At 46.9% G+C, this 1,976-nt stretch overlaps 1 protein-coding gene across 1 annotated transcript; it reads left to right on the forward strand.

The window, feature by feature from the left end:
• The first annotated feature begins 684 nt into the window (after positions 1-684).
• LOC104582995 lies at positions 685-1,438 on the forward strand. Its single transcript, XM_010234636.2, has 2 exons — positions 685-702; positions 932-1,438. Exons 1-2 carry the CDS (start codon positions 685-687, stop codon positions 1,436-1,438), a joined length of 525 nt encoding a protein of 174 aa, XP_010232938.2.
• The last annotated feature ends 538 nt before the right edge of the window (positions 1,439-1,976 follow it).

Genomic DNA, 1,976 nt, shown 5'->3' on the forward strand with positions numbered 1-1,976 from the left:
CTAAACCCGCCTTTCTTCTTCCTTCAAATGTCCACTCGTCTTCTTACTTCCCGCTCCCACCGTCATTCTTCCCTCCACTCCCCTCCACCACTATCATGTCCACCATCATCTAGTACTGGTCCACAACCCATCTTACTAGATTTGATTCGCCTTCTTTAAATAAAAGGGGCATGTTCCTGATTATACATATGTAATCTGTAAAAATTTATTATGGTTAATATAGCACAGTAGTAGCCTCTCCTACTGTTTTCAGTATATAAAAAAACATATTACCGCTCCCCGTCCCTTTCCCCCCAACAATTGGCCATCCCTATATACCTAGGGATCATATGTTCTTCTCTGGCGACAGTGAGCAGCTCCAACAGGAGTCGTAACCTCTGAGCAACAAGGTCGATCACCCTCGGCTTCGCTTTTGTCGCTGCATCTAACTGCAGCTTCTTCTCGCACTTTTAACCCATGTGGCAAAGGTCATTCTCGTCCGTTCTACCTCGCATCTGATATATATGGAGCAACACTTAATACCTAATTAATACCCCCAGCAACGGACCAAACCCTCCAAAGTAAGAAAGACCCACCTGTGACCTGTAGCCCGTTGTCCCTATAAAAAACCTATTAGTACCGGAGAAAGGAAACATTCTCCGAGTGCTTCCCTCAAGGGTCAAGGGGACTCGCCAGATCCAGACCATGGGCACGATCGACAAGGTATGTAGAATCACGTCTCGATCCATGCATATATAGTTCCTTTGCTCTGATCTGCAAAGTGTAGTGTATATAGAAAATTGGTCATTTCGTAGATTCGTATGTATCCCTGTCAGATCTGGCGAGATCGTACGTACTGGCTCTTCGCTATGACTGGTCTGGGGAAAACTGAGTTGGGTCTAGCTTGGTCGATCTCTCCATCTAACTTCGCATTTTCTTTTTCTGGACGCAGAAGGCTGACGCGCTCTGCTGGTGCCCGGAGCGCGGCTGCGCGTTCCGGGGCTCCCCGCTGCTGCTGATCAGCCACTTGGCAATGGCTCACTTGGCGATCCAGGGTGTCCCCATCTTTGCCGTCACGTACGGCGTGCCCTCGACGCTCATCCTGCCACTCTCCCAGGCGTGGCACGCCGTGGTCGGGATGGGCAACAGCTGCTTGTTCCTGATCTCGCTGGCCAAGCGTGTCCACTTCACGGCCGTGTCGCTGATCTACGTCAGGCCGAACGCGGCGCCGGCGCCGCGGCCGGTGTACCGTTGCACGCTCACGGTGGAGTCACCCGACGACGAGGACACTTATGTTGAGATGACTTCCATGGTGAGCACCAGCGCTCTTCCTGGCGGCCTGCCGGTGCCTGGGGACGGGACGCCGTACCTGAAGCTGACTCCGGACCTGATTCCGTCTGACGGAACGCTAGAGATCGGCGTCCTTATTCATCAGCTTCAGGCTGCCCCTGCTGCTTGATGCACCACCACACATGTCGGCCCGGACGAATTACAAGAGACTCCATTTTATTTTAATTGTACAATTTTAATTGATGGTCGATTGTACTCGATCCCGCTGATGGCTAAGGGACGCGGCGTTTTTATCGGCTCCGGTAGATGCCGGACCTCAAGATTTCGATTTCAATAAAAATTCACAATGGCATCAATTTCATATCAATTGGCTATATTGTTTTTTAGTATCATTTCATTAAATATCATTCTTCTATATAAATGAGATTTAATTAGCGTATATTAATTACTTCATTGATATTGCATTGAAATTTCAATATCAATTAATGATATTTGTTAAAATATTATTACTACTTCCTCTGTCTAACAAAAAATGTTTCAAATTTGTCAAATTTTGGATGTATTTAGACATGACTTAGTGTATAAATGCATTCAAATTTATTCAAACTTGAGACATCCTTTGTTGGACGGAGGGAGTATATTTTATTAATATTATGTAAGTGGACTGGCTTCAGTATGCACCGGCCGGAGATCTTTTTTATTTATAT

Source organism: Brachypodium distachyon, chromosome 2 (genome assembly GCF_000005505.3).
Source record: "Brachypodium distachyon strain Bd21 chromosome 2, Brachypodium_distachyon_v3.0, whole genome shotgun sequence".
Classification (NCBI taxonomy): Eukaryota; Viridiplantae; Streptophyta; class Magnoliopsida; order Poales; family Poaceae; genus Brachypodium; species Brachypodium distachyon.